This window comes from Vidua macroura, chromosome 12, assembly GCF_024509145.1.
Source record: "Vidua macroura isolate BioBank_ID:100142 chromosome 12, ASM2450914v1, whole genome shotgun sequence".
NCBI classification, from domain to species: Eukaryota; Metazoa; Chordata; class Aves; order Passeriformes; family Viduidae; genus Vidua; species Vidua macroura.
This window is the reverse complement of record NC_071582.1, coordinates 22,432,694-22,450,718: the sequence shown is the minus strand read 5'-3', so window position 1 is coordinate 22,450,718 and position 18,025 is coordinate 22,432,694. Positions and strand designations below refer to the sequence as shown.

General features: G+C 39.4%; 1 protein-coding gene across 1 annotated transcript in view; it reads right to left on the bottom strand.

Moving 5' to 3' along the window:
* The window catches only part of IQGAP1 (IQ motif containing GTPase activating protein 1), a 53,903-nt gene that overhangs the window by 31,975 nt on the left and 3,903 nt on the right, over window positions 1–18,025 (bottom strand). The window contains exons 3-10 of the mRNA XM_053988061.1: window positions 7,007–7,163; window positions 6,556–6,633; window positions 4,794–4,870; window positions 3,363–3,430; window positions 2,196–2,309; window positions 1,639–1,817; window positions 888–978; window positions 229–392 (exon numbers count right to left, since the gene is read on the bottom strand). Coding sequence (XP_053844036.1) covers window positions 229–392; window positions 888–978; window positions 1,639–1,817; window positions 2,196–2,309; window positions 3,363–3,430; window positions 4,794–4,870; window positions 6,556–6,633; window positions 7,007–7,163 — 928 coding nt within the window. The remainder of the gene's footprint in view (window positions 1–228; window positions 393–887; window positions 979–1,638; window positions 1,818–2,195; window positions 2,310–3,362; window positions 3,431–4,793; window positions 4,871–6,555; window positions 6,634–7,006; window positions 7,164–18,025) is intronic.

Sequence of the window (18,025 nt, the reverse complement as noted above, 5' to 3'; positions counted from 1 at the left end):
TATATGTACACCTACATATACACATTATACTGGCCTTTCACATGCAGAGATAAAGCCTAAATAATAGACAGGCTTACTAAATGCTTCCATCTCTTAACATTGACTTTTTCTAGACAACACTAAACCATAATGCAGGTATATACCAAGTGATTAGTACATAGTTGTATGGTGAAAGGCGGGAGCAGGGGAAAAACCTCACAAATCAGGGTAATCAACACTTTTCCATACCTCCTGTTTCTGTTGCCTATCACTCAAGAACTGCTTGAAATACCAGTCGCAATTTTCTCGTAGCAATCCTCGGAGTCCCAGGGCTGGTGTTGCCAAAGCTTCATACAGTGCTAATGCATCTCCTCGTTCCAAAGCCAGGTCAATCTTTGATATGGCTGCATGTGCTAGCAACAGAAAAACAGAGTCTTGAGAAAGTCCCATGGTTTACACAACCTACCGCTCAGAAAGAAATACTCTTAGACCTGATAGATAGCAAGTTAGGTATGTAATCCAAAAGAAACACTTCCAGAATCAATTATTAAGTCAATTATGAATTATTAGCCTGAAACACAGGCTAATGGTTGGAAATGGCATGCACTACTCAGGATGAAGATTTGAAGGGCCCAGCAACATGTACAATCCATTTCCAAAAGGAAGGGTAACAGAAGTCGTAGTGAATTAAGCTTACAACTATGTACTGATAATGACTAAAAAAACCAAAACACGACCAAAACCAACTAACAACAACAAAACCACACAACTGAAGAAAACCAAAACACCCCACCACAAAAACAGGGGAGCTACCTTGAAATTTTGTCAGCATTACAGAAAAAGAGGAGCACAGGTATCATTTTGAAGTACACTTTTAGTTAAGACTATTAGTATAACATGACACTTACTGTTCACTTTATTGATGTTTCCCTGAATCTCAGCTTGAGTCAGAAGTTCTTCATACACATCTCTCTCTCTGTCTGAACTTTCTGAGGCAATCTGAAGATGAAATAAAAACTAATCAGGGTTTCTACAGCTTCCTTCTCCCTTACAGACCTTCTAACTGAAAAGGTCAGGAAGGGTAAACGTTGACCCCTATAGAGCTGTGATAGGCCATACATACACTGCCTTTACACATGCAAAAAGAAGCCCTAGACATAAATACATTTAGAGTAACTATAGTCGAACTCTGATACAGACAGCTTAGAAACATCTTATTTCAATCTAATGGCTCTACTGAACACACAGTAGAGCTCCAGGACACAGAGTATACAGTATACAGAGTTAGGCATGTGTCATACAGTGCTCTAAAGCAACATGGACCACTTCCAGCATCAGTCAGTTTTGCTCATAATTTCATTATTAGGAAAACATACCTGTGAAAACAGAAGGATGCATTCCCCCAATATAAAAACGCTGACAGGAATTTTGTATCTATGTGGCCCGTATTTCAGACAGCTAAACAGACTAACACAGCTAACTATTGCCTGTTTTCTGCAAGATAGGTTACTGGGGAACGTAACAGAATGCCACGAGGAGTAAATCCACCTAAGACCACACATACAGGACCTTAACACACATTTGGTGAATTCCCCACAGTTTACACTGCAATACAAAATAGCAATGCATGCAAATGGTTTGAAAGAAGAACTGAGCTACCCTATTTTTAGCATTCTCCATCTTGTCTTGCTTTGCTCTGTAGAGTGTGGCTTGGTAAGTGGATTCCAGTTGATCATCCAGATTTATTAGCATGGCATTAGGGTTCTTCATTGCTGCAAGAGTGTCAGCTGGAACCTGATGGTCAATTGCTTCATTAATCGCAATGACAGCAGCATGCACTGAAAAACAAGCCACAGTCTGCCAGTTAGTCCCAAACAAATCAGCTCTGTTAAAAATCAAGAAATCCAGAATCCCTTATTTGAAAAGAGCAGAAAAAATATCTGAAAATTAACTGGAAAGCAAAAGAATCATCAAAGTATCTCTCATTCCATCATGGCTTTGTGTTGTTGAAAAAAATAGCGGCCTACTTTCTAGTTACAATATTTTAAGTGATCAAATCACCATGCTCCAGAAAAAAGAAAAATACACAAGGGAAAGAATAAAAACATCTTCCCAGTTTTTAAAAAGGCCTATCAGAAATACTGTACTAGGCTTAAAACCAACACTTAACTGATCTGCTGATTTGAATAAGCAAACAAAATGCCATTTTTCCTTACATGCAGCTTCATCCACAGAAAGTTCATTTGCAAGAATTCCTCCAATCTTGCTGAAGGCAGGCATCTGAATACCATACTTTTCCAGTTCAAGCCTCATATTACTGATTTCCTCCTCTGAAACATACGTTAAAATAGTGTTACATGGCATTAGAATTAACAATGCATTAGCAGTGCTGTACTAAATGCTGCTAAAAAAAAAAGAAATAGGACAGCTACAATAGATGACTATTATTATTTAAATAATACTTTGAATGTAACTCAGTAAGTGAAACAAAATAAATGAAAATGCCAAGACATTCTGCACACTTTCCTAAAATCTACATTTCTCCCAAAAACTCATACGGGAGTATTCTGTAGTTTTTCTTATTAGAAAACAAAGCAAGAACTCTCATGAGGAGCTGGAAACCGACTCCATTCTGAGGTACCTCAACTGTGGTTGCCAATAGGTCAGGAAAACGCACAGGGAGTAGTTTAAGATTTTCTTTTTCCCCACAAACAGCCTACACTGAGAGAAGCGAATGCAGTGCGTCAACACATGCGGTTGCTAAATATCATACAACTCTTAAAGAGAGTTAATAGTTCAGCATTTTGTAAGTATAATCAACAACCAATTTGCAGGGACATAAAGTTTATACACCTTTTAAACCAGATGCGTGCCCTCGGGCAAGAGTCTTACTAATGCAAAACACAGAATTTGACACTTTCACAAAAATTAAGGAAGTGAAACTTTGAGGAGGTGTGCGGACACATGACTTTGTGCTGGCATCTCCTGCAGCAGATCAGCTGTCAAACACTTCTTCAGCTGATGGCACCTCTAAACTGGCACAGGAGGTCAGAACCATGTACTAAGTTCCAAATTGAAAACTCTCCCAAGGAGATAGATGCAAGGCTTAAGCATCTTACAACAGTGACAAAAGAGTTAAGACACTGTTATTTGTGAAAGTAAATGAGCCGATGACTGTCTAACTGCCTGGCTCAGAAGCTGGCAAATGAAGTCTCTTTTTCTTAAATTACTAAAACTCCTCACAGCAATTAATTTATCATTTTATTTGCATTTAGGATATCAACAGCAACAATCCTTTAATTGACCTAAATGAGTGTTCAATAACTGATCTAGAAGGGTATGAGATAAAGGCAGCATACATAAGTGCTGGGTTTTTTTTTTACCTGTGAAGTCTACCTTGCCATATAAATCCTGAATCTGGGGGGCAAGACCCAGTTTAAAAAGGTACAGGCTAGAAAAGAAAAGAAGCAATAATTAGAACTAGTCATTTTTCCTTGTGGTTCTGACAATGATACAGTTTTAGGAGATATAGATTCAAGGAGAGGTAAGCCAATATAACAGCTGATAATCACCAAGAGAGAGAGCTGACTCTTCTCTTCCCCCCTTGGCAGAACGTAACTGGCCCACCACTATCAAGTCATTGCAGAATTACAGAACGGTTGAGGCTAGAAGGGCACACTCAAGTTTGTGTTGTTCAGGCTCCCTTTTCAAACGAGGTCACATAGGATCAAGTTCCCTAGGATCATTTCAGATGGCTTTTGAGGATCACAACAGTGGAGACCCCACATTTCAGAGCAACCTGTGCCACTCCTTGGTCACTCTCACAGATAAAGGAAGCATTTCCTGATGTTAAGAGGGACTCTCCTGTGGTTCACATTATGCCATTTGCCTCTTGTCACATCACGGGACATCACTGAGAAGAGCCTGGCTTCACATCTCCTTTGCATCTTCCCTTCAGATACTTGCACACGTTGTTGAGATTCCCACGGCACTATACGTTATATAGACTGAATAGTCCCAACTGTCTCAGCCTGTCCTGATAGGAGAGATCCTCTAGTCCATTAAGCATCTTAGTGACCCTTCCTTCAACTCTCTCCAGCTTGTTTGTGTCTCTCTAATGCCCAGAACTGGACACAGGACTGCAGGTGTGGCATCTCCGATAGCAAAGTATTCACTAGGCTGATTTGGCTTACTAAAATAGGGTTAATGTATTCACCTGCAGCCTGATGAGAAATGGAATCACTACAAAAGAGGGATGAACCCATACAGCTGCAGAAAGATGTGTCTGGGAGAAGAAAAGCCACTCCTACATTTTGCCTGTCATGCTAGCTCAACACAGATCACAGAAAGGCTGGGGTTGGAAGGGACCTTAAAGATAATCTACTTTCAAATCAGCCCACTGCCACAGGCAGGGACACCTTCCACTATCCCAGGTTGCTCCAAGCCCCATCCAACCTGGCCTTGAACACTTCCAGGGATGGGACAGCCAAAGCTTCTCTGGGTAATCTGTGCCAGTGCCTTACTATCTTCTTTGTTAAAGAATGTCTAGCTCTGCCTCAGAGAGCAGAGAGGGTGGGAACCAGAATGAAAAGGTAGTAATCTCAACATACTTGACTGGCTTTTTTCCTTCAGAATCTGATTCGGCCACTGCCTAAGGCAAAATATTGGCTTAATGGATCTTTGCTGACCCGATGAGATTGTTCTACTAGAAAATTTGCCCTCATCCAGCCTTCAGTTCAGCTCTCTCTCTTGTCACCTTTCAGCTTTGCAGAAAGATTTCAGAAGCAATCAGATTTCTGTCTAGAATTCCTTACCTGAGTGCGTGAATACAATAGATACAGCGTGGCATGTTCTTGCGATCATAGATATCTGTTGTTTCTGGGTAGAATATCTAAAGATAAAACAAAGGTAGCAGTCTGAATTATATTCACTCTATACACCCAAATCACGTCAGCTCAATTCTTCCATGCTACACTAGAGAAACAGCTCATGGAACAAAACTCTTCAAGCTTCTCTGCCCTGGACCAATGCTTCTCCTAATGAAGTGTCAATGCTTCCTTTTGTTTCCAATGTCCAAATCAGAGCTCCCCTTTTCCTGTCAAGTTCTACATATGTGGTGGGCAGAACCTTTCTTTTGTGTGTACACTGAGATACCAGGTCATGAGGTATTAGCAAGGACTTCCGTGACAGCTAAAGGATGTAAAAAAAAAAAAAAAAAGACTTACAGGAGAAGAGAGAAAACAGAATTTTGTCTGGATTAAATGTGGTTGAGAAACAAGAGGAGAGACAGTTTCAAAGGGATACTGGAAACCCAGATCAGCACTCAGTTTTCCAGAACTTTCTGGAAACCCAGACCAGCACTGAGGTGCTCTGCATACTATATTTTAAGTTAGCTGGACCCAAAAGCTTTCAAACACAAAGCCCTTCAAAGTTTAACAAATAAAGTTTCAACTATTTCAGAAGTCCTGATTTATTGTAACATAATAAAGTATGTTATTTTCCAGCTATTTGAAGGTTCCTTGCTGTTGCCTACGGGCACAAAATAGCATTGCTCTTTCTGTAAAGGCAAGGGCAACTGAATGACCCTTAATTCACAGCATCAGTTCCCTGGCTATTCTGCATGGGAAAATACTTAAAGCACCAGTATCTCTTGTAAATGTACTGAACCCCAGCCCAGTTTCTTCAACATCTTCTTACACATTTATTTCCACCCAAAGCCTAGTTGCATCTGAAAATCTTACCTCATACCTGGCACTTAATGTCTCTCTGTCTAAATCCCTCATTTCTTTTCACCTAACCACCTAACATATTTCAGTATTTCCTAATACCAAATGTGTTTCTGTAAGACCATCATAGATCCCAGGAAGGCTCAACTAGTAAATCACAAGTTATTTAAAAATCTTTGCCAAAACCAAAGTGTTCCATTTGCAAGCACATACGCAAAGAAAACATGCATCAGACTAAAATACAAAATGCCAGTTTTGGTGAGACTATGCATAACGTGGCTACAAAAAAAAACTTGACTATCAGCCCAATGCTACTACAATTCCATATATTTTCAGGCAACTGTGTTTATTAGCTCCAAGAAGTTTATCTGGCCATTTCTCTAGCCAAGTCAATCATTTATATTTGATTAAGTCACACCAGGAATATTTCAACTTGACATGAAAATTTAATAGGAACATCTGAAGAAACAGAGAACATAGTATTTTCTGTTGTGCTGCTACGTTTAGCATTGATTTCTAAAAAAACTTCCACAATCAAACTGTAGTCTGGATACTGCTCAAAAGAATGCATGGCAAGAATGACGTATTGCAGATATTATGCAAGATAAGTAATACCAGGGATATGTTACACAGGGATAAATTATTTTGCTCCTAGTCATTCTCACACACGTAGCAGAATGAAATCTTTCAGCAAGTTTTAGGTGAGAGTTTCTACAGGGACACAAATCTAGAAATTTGAGAATTAACTAGAGTAAGTGTGCTGATTTTTTTTATAACAGCAAATGCTTCCATAGAATGCAAAGCTTTTCTGAGATTATTTATTTATTTGGATGTACAAGACAGAAGTTACCTTGGGGAGACCAATCTCAGACATGGCATTCAGCCACTGGATTACATTATCTGTGTGTCGGAAGTGGAGACCAGTTGCCTGAAATAAAAATCGGCAGAAACAAGAGTGAGGGCACTAAGAAACAAAATATCACAGCTGTCAAGAACAGCGGTGAGTTTCATTAACACAGATAGTGAAAACAACACTTTTGCAGGAAAGAAGTCTGAAGTCTTCTATAAACGCTTATATTGACCGTTTATGACAAATTATTTCACCTAAGTGCAAGCTTACATATAAAGCTAAGAGTCCACCCACCACCTCATTTAACCATTGCTCTGGAGTGAAGGCAGAGTTTCTCAGGTAAGACTAATACAAATTAACTTTCAGCTTATTTTCTCACAGTATCTCCATGTGTACATATTCCCATTTTAGATGTCTACCTAAAGAAGTATCCATGGTCGACAGCACTCACCTTATACCTTGTCTGTTCCCTGTCATAGATTTTCTTCACAGAAACCACTTTAGGGGAGAAAAAGTTTCCAAGCTTTGCCAGGTAGACTCCATTTCTCAATCCTTCTTCCAGCTCTGTTGTGGCAGGCAGCTCCTCATTCAAACAGGCCTCCATCCATCTGGAAGTGCAAAAAACAACAAAGTTGGTCACATGAGTACATTTCTAATTTGTGAACACAACCCCATGCCAAACAAGTCTCATGCTGTCTCGGGGTCTGCGGATCGAGGTGACCCCGAGAATGTAAAAGTCCTCGTTTCCCAGCTCACGCAGCCAAAGAAGGAGGGTCGTATGCGTAGGGTCGGCTTCTCAATGTTGTTTATTTTCTCTTATCTATAACATTCTTTCTCTGCCCTGCTAAGCAAGTCAGCCATGGCATTCTGTCTGCCCCCTAGGGCAGTGTTTACATTTTACACCAAAAACTACATGTACTATGTTTACAATAACGTGCCAACATCTATAATTTATGTTGGACAGTGTGTCTCTACCTTAAACCAATAGAAAACTGTCACCATCACAGCAAGACATGGAAGGCAAGGAGAAGGAGAAGAAGGTCAGGACACACCCAAATCCCTCCATCCTGTCCCCTCGAACCCCATTCTAAAAACCCCAAAATTCTACTTTTTCACCCTGTGTTAATTCAACTACCACACTGCTCAAACCCTTGTGGTTTGTAATTCCTCGCACAAAGTTGGCATTTTTTTCCACGGGCTAAAATTGAAGCCACAGGTGTTTTTGACTTCGTGCAAAGGGCTCCAAGCCCCCTGCCAGGGTCTAGAGACAGCCACGGCAGCCAGACGGATGTCCTGGGTTCCCACAATGCTTCCACTGCTGTCATACTCAAGCATACTATTCACTTAGCACTCGGGGTTGAAAACTGATATAGCGCTAACACAGAGCCTGCATCATTAAAATGCTAGTCGGTAACACTTCAGACAAAATATTAAGAAGAGTTCAGAATTCATCAGCCAGAGTTTCAAAAGTAATTAAGACACCATCTCATCTTCCTGTTTCTCCTTCAGCCCACGATGTAGTTTGTACTGGTCTACACATAGCGTGGCCATCCTGTGCTTTTTAACTAACTTAAATCTTCCCCTTGTACAGGTTTATCTCACAAGCACTTCTTTACTCTCATTAAGTATTTGCTAGTTATTTCAGGACTTGTGCCACTTACTCAGGCTCTTTTAAATGATCTCACAAAGAGGCCCTACAATGTTCACAGAATCATAAAACAGTTTGAGTCAGAAAGGACCTCAAGGCCTATTTAATTCCAACCCTCTGCCATGAGCAGGGACACCTTCCACTAGACAAAGTTGCTCAGAACTCCATCCAAGACTGGTCCAGAACACTTACAGGGACAGGGCAAGCTGCTCCAGGTGCCTCAACACCCACACGCTAAAGAATTTTTCCCCTTGTATCTAACCTAAACCTATCCTCTTTCAGTTCAGTGATGATGTTCTCAAGTCTATCTTCCTATAGATCTTCTCCCACCCTACTATTAACAGGGTGGGAAAAAACAGGGAAAAAACCATAGAACAGACATTCCTCTTCTCATAACTCATTTTCCCTTATATTGTTCCCTTCCATTTCATGTAATGGTATCACAGATCTCATGACAAAAATAAAGACTACAGCAAAACATTTTGAAAAAAAATCACTCAAAACAGAGGCGCACCTTGATATTTCTTCTGTACAAGCTACTGGGGGCTGTAAACTACAAGCTCAGCTACAGTTTCACCTAAAGATGACCTGCTAACCCCGTCTGCTCTGGTCTCTAAAAAAGGGACCTGCACAACCACTGGCCACTTTCTAAAGTGTCATAGATCATACCTCACTTGTACCTGAACTCTAAAGCTCTTATAGGACTCGGACCAATTAAGATCACAGAAAGGTGACTTTCAAGACAACAGGGGTCCAAAATAGCAACAGTCCATACTATAAAACGGAGCTGACAGTATAATGTAAACAAAGTTAATAATTTGGCTTACAGGGATGATAAGCCCACATTACTGGCACTGATCTGAAACACAAGCAAGTAGATGATCCTGCTTCAACCCAGTGCACTTTAAATCCCAAATGAGACACCATTGCACTGTGGACTGCAGCCTGAGCCCAGAAAAAGGGTGGGGCTTGCAACCCAAAACAGGACCTAGAAAGCAACAAGTAGTAGTGTTTACCAGGAAGAAAAGGTTTCTGGGAACACCTGGCTAATGCCTATACATAAGCTACAAAAAGAAACTCAGTTCTTCTTAAAACTACTGTTTTTCCAGGTTTTGCTGCTTTCCTCTCAAAACTTAAGTCACTCTTGAATATTAATTAAGTTCTAGAAAAATGCACATACTAACTGAATATGTGATAAACATGACATAAGTTTAAAAATTCTGGACCATTATCAAAAATGTCACTTGCATGCAACAGACCATTAGAACCGAAGATTCCTGAGAGGACGCAGAGCTCCTCAGACACTGAAATAGTCCAAATCATAGCAACAGTTTTCACAATACCTTCCCAACTACCTTACTAGGAAAACAAAAAAAAAACCACCAAAAAACACCCACTTCCTTCAAACTGGAAGGCCTGAAGTAAGTAGAAGGGACATGTGACCAAACAATTTAATTAGACCTCCTTATGGAAGGACACAGAGGCAGCAAGTTTTATCTGTTTCCATAAAGATAAATGGCCCATAATTAGAACATAAGCTATCTCAATGTACTCATACCTGTTTCAACAGGTTCCTAAGTGGGTGTTATTATAACTACAAAACTAGAGCAATTTACATACAGTAATGTTCCTGCTTGGTGTGGCATTGCTTAACCATTTGCTAAGCCAGAGGACAAAGCTATGTTTTCAGAAAACATCATTCAGTATTTCATTCAGAGCTTTTAAATTTAAAAGCTCACATACTTGTATTAAAATTAACACTTGTCATCCTTAAAAGGCAGAAATACATGTGGAATTTCCAGATGAACAGGACAAATACATTTCTCAATGAGCAGGGAACCTGGCTGATGGGCAACAACCTCTAATCCTTTTCAACATTAAGCATTACAACAATATGCCATCAATAAGCTTTTTGCAGAAGTTTTCAATTTTCTTCTGCTATGTCGGTTGTTTCCACTGTGCTCCCTCCCTCTCACCAGTACAGAAAACAATGTTTCACCCAGAATTATTTTTTCAATCAAGTTTCATCACATGACTGCATAGATAACATTGGATGTACAATTTTACTGAAGCTAGCTCTAATTAAAGGACTAAGTGTACCCCTCCAATCAGTTAGTCATACTGTTAAAAAATCCCCCTTCTAGAAGAAGATTCTTGAATACCTACATGCAGCTACTACCATCAGCTGTAATTTAGAGCCAGGCTTTCCTGACAAGACATGACAATAAAAAGGTAACATCAGGTACTGTTGGGCAGCCAGTCACTCAAGTAACATTGCTTTCAAAGGAAACATTGCTCCATTACCAAGGACTGGAAAAAAAAATAACATCATCATCTCAGCTAACAGCTTTTTTATTCTGCCACAATATGGCATTATTGAGGGTTGTGACAAGTTTACACAAACATGTCCTTATGTTTGAAAAGTACCATAGGTGTATTTCAACCAGAACTGGAGTTCAGACACAGCAAAAATTTAACATGGATCATATGGCATACCTTTTGCTCTTTCATTTGTGAAAATGTTGAGTCTGGCTAAACCTGAGACAATTGAAATAGTGTGGAAAATAAATAAAAAGTCACTCTTTTCCACTCAGACTGATTATAGACATGCTTGAGGAAGTAGAACTATCAAACCATCTCTCCACAAACTGTTGCAAGAATATCAAATTGAATAAACAAAAATCTTCCTTAGAGCAGAAAATTTAAGAAATGGACAAAGCCTCTAAGGAAGGCTGCTCATTTAATGATAGGACTACCACGCAGCATGTTCCAGCACTAAAAGAAAACAGAGCATGGCATACAAAATACAGAAGGCATCAATAGTTGGAAAAAAGTGATTTTATCCACCAATGAGGAAAGCTCACTTCTTGGTCATCATTAAGTAGCAATAATTTCCAAGTAAAACTAATTATATGAAGGGGCCAGAAATATAAATAACATTTTCTAACCTTCAACTGTCCTGCAGTTCCAATACAATGGACTTTACTTTTTGACACAGACCTAGCCAGCGATGTTTTTCAACTCCGAGACGACACAGTGGCCCAACACACCACCTAAGTCTGCACCTAGTGGTCACTTCCACTGTGCAGGCCTCAAGAGTGACGTTGTAGCAAATGAGTGAGTTCTAGCAAATAAGAACTCTAAGAAGATAAAGTACGTAACCTTGACACAGCATGCTGAAGAATAACTGGTACAATTCGGATCCTGGTCTGGTGCCAACACTTTTGGTTGAACCACATCACATTCTGCTTACTGGATACCTCACCAGTTTCATTAGCAGGAAAGCTGCAAACAGAACCTCCATGTAAACTTCTGAGCCACTAGTTTGAGAGCACTGGCCGCAGAGTTCCTGATCATAGGTCAGAATCATGTGATTCTTCTCTTTGTAAGCATGTCAGTGCCACAGCAGTGCTTCTTTGCTTCCAGCGTTCCCCTACCTACTAAATTTCAGAAGGTTGTTGTCTTCTTCTTCAAGAAGAGTATGCTCTGTTTCCCCCTGAATGAGGAAACTGAGGTAGACTGGAGGGGCACAGAGCTTAACTCTTTCCAGGTGCATATGACTGTTGGTCTGTATACCATACCAATGTATTTTGATCAGGAAAACAAGCCTACCTAAACCTGTGCTTTACCAACATAGTTAGACTTTCTTTCTCCTCCTCACAACCATGAAATAGGCAGGCTGTTTGCCCAAAATCACATTCTTCAAAGACATCTTCAACATGTGGCTTCCATGTGTGTGCTCAGACTTTGAGTACAAATTCTTGAAATTAGGTCATTTTTGTGCACTTTTGAAGTGCCTGGAGCATCAAGAAAATCAACACTGGCTACCTTTGAGGTGTAACTCTGTCAAATATCACAGTGCTGATGCAAAAGTTCCTAAAGTTGTCTAGTCTGGGCTAAAAACAAAACAATAAAAAAAACCAAAAAGGCAAACTAAAAAAAAAAAAAAAAAAAGGAAAACATACAATAATAGTTTTGCTCACAAGAAAATAAATGAAAAGTTTGTTCTTGAGCTGCCAAAGTTGGTATGACAACCTGCAGCAGTAAAGACCCAAAAACATTCACATACTTCAGGTTTTGGTAGTTAATTATCTAGTTTCACAATTCCACGACAACTACATTTTGAGCAAGAAGGACCCGTAACATGATCAACCTGTCCCTGTGTTGAAAACTACGTTTATTTATGTGGAAAGTAGTTTGTTTCACAGGATTTCTGATATGCAGTAAATAATATAAACCTCCTTAAGTAATCGTTTGTGATAGCATCTTATTCATGTGGCTGCTGTAAGAGGAGAATTTGGCAAGAAACTTAAAAGAGGTCAGAACTCTCTAACAAACAGAGTTTCAGTGATCACAGTATAACCATCAGTCAGAAGCTGGAAATGAGACAGTGAATAATGCTAGCCTGCCATTTAATTCCTATTACAAAAAAGACAAATCACGTCACCCAATGACTTACAAAATACTAAGCATTCCACTCAGAACAACAAAATCTCAAGAGAGAAAAACTATCTCCCTTTCCCTACCCCCCCAATGGATTTGCTCACCCCCAGGGTCCATATTTGCATAACATATCAATTTTTTTTCGCCCATCTTGTCTAGCACCCAGCACTGACACAATTTAAAGTGTTATCATCTTTTGCCTGAGAACTCATCCCACAGAAACAAGGCTCACAAAAGAAGACTAAGGGACACCAGCATGTTCCAGATGGCAGGTGTCCAATCTAAAGGAAGGTACCAACAATACTTATTTAGAACTCCACTCTTCAAAGATCATAATGACATCCAAGGGTAGGGTGGGGGGTAGAGGAGCACAGGAAGGCTTTCACAGTGGCGCAACAATCAGCATTCTGGGAAACGAGATCATCAAGAGATACAATGTTCAAGATTAGTCCCTTAAAGTCTTCCAAAGCAGGTAAAATCTGAAGTCACACTTGTTAACACTCAGAGGACTTTGCTCATATCAGTATGACACATTGTCAGGTACCTTTACAACCATTAAAATTACACCAGTAATTACCATAAAACTATCAGTATTCTAATTTGAATTATTCTATTGAGCAATATGTGTTTACTAAAACACATTTTGACTGCTGACTGGTCTATTTCTAACCCTCTATTTCACTACCAAAAGCATCTTTCTTAATTTCACTTTCAACTCAAATAGCTTTGAAAAATCTAACAAGCTGAAATAAAAATTTAAATCTTTGTCACTTGCCCCAGAAAAGAAAAAGCTCTTGCTTAAGCAGGAAAAGTATGTTCAAGCTATCCACCCAGGATAGGGCCATTACACCTGGACCAACAAGCATCAGGAGGTCCAGGACCTGTTGCCCTGACGTGGCGGGTGACCAATCATGAAGTTCTCCTCACATCTCCTGCACACTTTCTCAGTTGGCAACCATATGCAGAATTTACAGGTCACAGATAAGGATAAGCCTTTCCATACCCTTTGATAGTAAACAGTGATGACTATATCTGTCCAGTACCATCTCCATGATTCACCAGCATTTGTTCACTGTGCTCTGCCTCCAAAGGGAGTCTAGTGAAACTGAATGTAAACATGCTGGGATCTGGATGACTAGCAGCTAATCCAGGCATTTTTAAAGACAAGTCATTCCAACTGTTGCACGTGGTGCCTTCACATCTAGATGCTTCTGTTTGTGATCATTTAGCTCTTCTTCTAATGCAATTCCCCAGAAATGCACCAAGGAAAAGATGCATGGCCACTGTAGCACCACAGCAGAGGAAAAAGCAGTGAGAGCAAAAGGGCAGCACCTTTTTTTTTTTTCCCCTCCAACAGTATCTGCATAAACCACCCGAAAGAATGTACAAAACTATGTCTTAAAAGCTTTTTCACTGCTCACTACTGTGACACCACAGGAAAGGCATTTTTTGGACTAACCATACTATTCATTTTATTGAAAGATGAGGATTCCCATACTCCAGCAGATCATTCATATGTAGAGGCAATCTCAAATATTTTTAAAGCAGTTACAAATGTAGACACAGATGGTTAAGAAGAGAAAAGTTGGAAGACAGCCTCAGCTCTTTATCCAGTTCACCTGAACAAGGGCATTAGACAGCCATGGAAAAAACTCCAACAAAAACTTCTTCTCAAAATAACTCATTCTACCAACTCCAAACACTTCAAAAGATGAAAGATCTCAGAGTTAACAACAGCAAAGTAAAATAAATTTATCATATCAGGAGTGTTCTCCTCTAGAAAAGGAGGTGGATATTTAAATACCTTTCAGTAAGTTTTGTACATAACAAGTACTACCCACAGCTAAAAGAACATTCTCATTATCCACACAGGCATTTTCAGTTCAGAGATACAAAAGAGCTAGAAATTAATGAGTAACTCCAACTAGCAGTAGGTCAGATTTTTCCCAGTGATTGATGTACTCTTCCTGGCAACATGCAGCTGAACCAAAGACAATATTGATACTCTGGCATTAAAATCTTTCCCTCTACCACTCCCCGCCTCCTTAAAAGTAAATATGAGGTTCCTCTTTGCTCCCTTGCAAACACTGCCATCAACCTGTAAAAATTCCCTTAGCTGCTCTTGCTGATGAGGATACTACTGTACTTGCCATGTCTGCCAAAAAGGTTGATCATTTGTCCTGGAGAGATTTCAGATGAGTACCAAGCCCACACAGTCAAGAGGAACGTAATTATCAAACACACAGGAATCTTTTTCAAGATAATTGCCTTGATCACTTAGCATTAGAAACTAAATAGGCCTAAAAATGCTTGGAAGCTACAACATCACTGAAGTTATCACTCCTCAAGACCAACTTGATTTCTTGTAAATAAGGGTTATTAAGAAGCACTCCACAGTACTTGATAGCCAAGAAGTGTTAGCAACATCTGTTTGCTTTGGTTATTTTGCGCTGTTCTCTCCTTACATTACACACTACTCCTTCAGAAAGCATAGTCCAAAAAGAAAAATCCTGGTCTCTGAACAAACAGTTGTTTCTTTCCTCCTGGCCTGCCTTTCATTACCATTTCCAATGAGTCATAAAAGAAGTATCCAAGTGAGGCAAAGATGCTGGTACTCCACCACTGTCCTTTGTGTACCTCTCTCCACCCACTTGTCAGAAAAATATAGTCCTGAATATGCATTCCAAGCCACTTCCAGTCCAGACAGCCACTCCCTGCAACTGCATGAGGTCATACGAAACAGAACAGGATCTGTAGAGAAATATCTCAAGTCCAAACAGGAGCTGATTAAAAGCCCAAATAAAGCGGTAAGAGCTAAGCAGAAGTTCCTTCAACTTACAAACAGTGATAATAAAATATTGTCTATGAATACTCCTGGATTACAATCTAATATGGCACTTGCATTGTGTCTGAGAGAAGCAGAAAGGAAACAAAAAAAACCACCACAAAACAACACATACAGAAAAAACAATCCAAACAACCAACCCCAAACCAGTATCTGACCCCTTCTATAAGTGGAAACATCGATTATAGTAAAAACACCCTGACTTCTAGATAAGGACCACAAAAATCAGGTCTCAGGCTGCTTCTATTCGAGACAAGTATACCCTTACCCTTCTGTGAGAGTGAGCCGGCAACAGAACAGAGTATATTTTTACAGTTTTATCTGCACTGCCACAGCTTTTCTATCAGATTACTGTGATTTGGAGACAGGGGAAAAACAAAACAAGCAAAATAATCTAAACAAACAAACAAAAAAGAGAACACAAAAAAGAAAATTTGAATTATTAAACAACACTTATTAATAAAGCCATTTTTCTTCAAGAATGAAGCATCTGGCTCACAGACTGTAGAGGAACCCCTCTACTCACAATCTTCATTTTAACTCTAAATTTAATTTCATTCTTTCACAATCTTGAGCAACTTAGTTACACTCTGCTTCCCTTTCTCCAATTAGCAAGAATTAATTCCTGTTTCACAAGACTGTTGCACATTATTAACTGAAATTAAAACCTACTAAATAACAATAGAAAAACAGTGACAATTGAAAAAGACCAATCAAACAACATGCTGGAATACCATTAAATAAGTACAAATTATTCCTCTAATAATGCTTCTGATGTATGTTCATTAACAGACAGGTCCTGCAAACAGCTATAAATTGCCATAAAATAGAGTACAGAAGTACCCAAAGTTACACTGCACATGGGTCATCACACCAGACAGATCAGAAATTCAAACGTTTCTAAATATTTTATTTCAGTGTGAAATTAGGTGCTAAACAATTATCATCTTACCTTCTTCTAACATTAAAAAAAAACCCTCCTTGCTTCTAGATTCCATATCTATTGCTCGGTTAAAGGGCTGGCAAGCCTCTAACAATGCAGATGCAATGCAAATCAGCATGTTGTTAATCACATGATTTTAGGTGTCTTTATGTTGTAGAAGAAAAAATAAATACAAACTATAGTGTAGTAGTGTTTGTGTTGTAGAAGAAAAAATAAATACAAACTACAGCATTTGAATGTAATATATATTGCATTCTATACTGTAATAATAGAACATGATTATGGGGAAGAGGAGAGGAGTCACCAACTGCTGTTCTTCAGCTGCCTCCCAACCTGCCTTGGCTACCATCAACTTTATAATGTTCACCTTTTCAGTTTCTGAGTGTGACACAGAATACACCAGCTACCTTCCTTTGCTCTTAGGTCCTCCTCTTCTCCTTAGAGATATAACTTCTAATCTGACATTCTCTCACCATGAAGGAAGTTTATTAGCCCTCTCAACAGCTCAGAGGGACTGTAATCAATAGCACAAGAAAAAGGCCACAGTATCTAATTCAGATGCTACGCCTCAGTTACATTACTGGCAAAGAAGTCAAAAATATAGAAAATCTCAGATCAAGGGCATTAATTTCAAACACACTGATCCCTTATAGTTCTTGTTTAATTGCTTCTGCTAAATAAACTCCTTACCAACAAAGCAGCCAAGAGCCCTCTTCTAGACTGTACTAGCAGCAATAAATAAAACTCAAAGGGTAATTTACAAAATAACTTCTCAGGAAAGAAAAAAAACTCCTGGAAGCAGACAGTGAACTCAAGCCTTTGCTCTCCTTCATATATCTTAATTATTAAACTCAGAAGTCTGCTCCCCTCCTGGTCATTTAATCTTTAACTCTTATGTTAAGTGATATGGCCTTCTCTATAGGAATCAGGAACTCCTACTCACTTATATATGAATGGCCTGTATGCCACTACGCAAACAAGGGTTATGGGTCGGATAAGGGTTGAGGCTCTCCAAGCAGACCCTCCACTGAAAAATAAGTGCTCCAACTGCCAAGGTGGATACGAGGAAGACTGTACACCACTACTTGCGTTTTGAGCAGCGCAGCTGTTTCTCCATTCTTTACAAAACATACTGGCTACTGCTAGGCATTATTTGAAACATCTCAAGGCTCACCCTGAGCCAAGAGTGGCAAAAGGTGTGGCAAAAATCAAATGCCCAGCTGCTCAACCTCATCAATATCAAGACAACACTCAGAAGCAGAGACAAGATCACTAAAACTTCAGAGTCAAAGCTGATTTATTTAAAGAGTAAGTACCCACAATTAAGCAAGAGCTAGACGAAAATATTAAAGCTGTTACTGTAAAATGTATTTTCACCTGAGGGTTTTTTGTTTGTTTGTTTTTCAGATCTGGGCATGGAATTCAAGAGAGAATCAGTACCTCTTCAAGCATTTACTCCAATGTTGATGGCAGGAAGAGCCCACAAGTGAAGGATCTGGGGCTTCTTCAAGCTTGGACAGTTAGAACAGTGCAACTCATCTCTCCCTGTTTGCCCTGCATTTGCTGCTAAAAACTTTATATTCAAAGGGAA